Source organism: Scomber japonicus, chromosome 4 (assembly GCF_027409825.1).
Source record: "Scomber japonicus isolate fScoJap1 chromosome 4, fScoJap1.pri, whole genome shotgun sequence".
Lineage (NCBI taxonomy): Eukaryota > Metazoa > Chordata > Actinopteri > Scombriformes > Scombridae > Scomber > Scomber japonicus.
In genome coordinates, this window is record NC_070581.1 from 32530598 (window position 1) to 32532958 (window position 2361).

Genomic DNA, 2361 nt, shown 5'->3' on the forward strand with positions numbered 1-2361 from the left:
CTATTTAATGTGTTTAGAAAAAAATGTCTGAATTCACTTTATACAGTCTTATATGGAATACCACTCCTACTGCAGCTTCAACATGCAGAGTTAGCAAGCTTTTACATTAGCACGTTAGCATGACTTTATAGCTTTAGTGGTTCTCTCAATCTCAATAAATCTAAAGTTTCTAAAGCTGATATGTGACTCTACCCTAACCACCCAAACCTCCGTCTCTCCTCGCTCTAGTTCAGACATGGAGTTCCCAGACAACCTCCTGGATGAGCTCTACAACGACTCGTTCTTCCAAAACAACTTCAGCGGCACGTACAACGAGACGGACGCCTTGCTGCCCACCGGGGTGAAGGTCACCATCGTGGTCGTCTACATGATTGTCTGCGTCATCGGCCTCGTGGGCAACTTCCTGGTCATGTATGTCATCATAAGGTAAGACCAACAGGCACGTGCACGCATAGGGCCCTAGGGGTGTTTGAGCCCCTGCCCTTTTGCCTCATATTAAAAAGTTCTTTTAGGGATGGAAAAAAAAACGGTGGTATAAAGACTCCACGGTATTTTACTGTACCCATTTTCTTGTAATGCGGGGTTGTTGTGTTTGATGAGCCGCTGCTCCTCTGTCCGTTGGGGGGGGGACTGTTCGTCGTAGCAGTTTGAGTTGTTGCTGCTGCAGATTGCAATATACACACACCAATAATCGAAACCGACATTTATAAAACTCTAATCGACTTAATCTTGCTCATGTCAATTAATGAATAATGTATCTATAGGATGATGGCGACCTCTCTCTTAATCTTCATCTTTAATCTTAATCTCCTCACGTGAGATTTGGGGCGACTATTACAGTAAGAGATCTCAAATTGGACATTATATGTAAGATGAGTCAGTATCCACTCCTCTGCTTCATCATGCCGTGACTACCAGTCTGCACTAAAGCCATTTGTGCCTGAGTGTGAAACAGCAGAGATTAAAGTCAGCACCTCTGAGTCTGAGGAGGACTAAAGAATGGGGGGGTGGGGGGGGTTCCTGTTTTTTTTTTTGGATTGAGAGTCGGGATCAACTTGCGACTGCAGAGGCTGTGAGCAGGTTGTGTGTGAATCTCACTGAAAAGCAGGGGGGGGGGAGAGGGGGAGCGGGGGGGGGGGGGGCAGGGGGCGGGGGATAGACTGACCTGTGATGATCATGATCCCAGGCCACACAACACAAACTGCTGCTTCCAAATAAATAGTAATACATTTATAAAATTAATACAGAACCATTATAGCTACATGTACTGTAAGTTATTGGGTTATACATACTATATTTCATTTATTCACCTTATTTTTGTGTGGTGAGGGATTTGTGCAGTTTACATTGGTGTTAACATACTACATGTCATCTGTTTATCTTAATTTCTTTCTCTACTCTTGTTAATTTTTGTATTTAATAACATATGTAATAAAATAACAAATAGTTCAATATTGTGCATGAGTTGGGGGGGGCACATAATCATGTGCACGTCCCTGAAGACCAATACGAGTCTCTGCTTGTGCATTGAGCCTGTTTTTCAAAATAAAATCAACGTGTTTCAAGGAATAGAGTAAAGAAGACACGATAGCTCCGAGAAGATTCCTGACACCAGTTGATTTGCATTTGAATTGATTTCACTTCGCCGGCAGTGAGCTTTGTTTTTTTGTTTTTCTCACCGAGTCTTATTAAAAAATGATGAAGGGGGGATTTAAAAAGTCTCAAAAGTTACATAGTTCCTTCCTTCCTTCCTTCCTTCATTCCTTCCTACCTTTCTTCCTCCCCTCCCTTTCTTCCATCTGTCCTTCCTTCCTTCCTTCCTTCCTTCCTTCCTTCCTTCCTTCCTTCCTTCCTTCCTTCCTTCCTTCCTTTTGCCAGTCTTTCCTTCCTTCCATCTGTCCGTCCTTCCTTCCTTCCTTCATTCTTTCCTTGCTTCCTTCCTACCTTTCTTCTTTGCCTGTCCTTCCTTCCTTTCTTCCTTTCTTTCTTCCTTCCTTTATTCCTTCCTTCCTTCCTTCCTTCCTTTTGGTAGATTCCTGACACGAGTTGATTTGCATTTGAATTGATTTCACTTCGCCGGCAGTGAGCTTTGTTTTTTTGTTTTTCTCACCGAGTCTTATTAAAAAATGATGAAGGGGGGATTTTAAAAAGTCTCGAAAGTTACATAATTGAGAAACCGCAGCGGCTCAGACTCTCTCTCTCTGCGTGTTTTCAGGCATTCCCTCAGAATCAAAGCCTTTATAGCAGTAGCAGTCAGAAATGATGATACGATGATACTGTTGCTATGGCGATCGATACTATAAAAAGGGATGAAATACTTCTAGGATGGATCTATAAATAATCCAGTCTAAACATATAAAT

At 42.3% G+C, this 2361-nt stretch overlaps 1 protein-coding gene across 1 annotated transcript in view; it reads left to right on the top strand.

Annotated features, from left to right (window-relative positions):
- The first annotated feature begins 235 nt into the window (after positions 1-235).
- Positions 236-2361, top strand: part of LOC128357731 (mu-type opioid receptor-like) — a 73088-nt gene continuing 70962 nt past the window's right edge. The window contains 1 exon segment of the mRNA XM_053318100.1: positions 236-426. Coding sequence (XP_053174075.1) covers positions 236-426 — 191 coding nt within the window.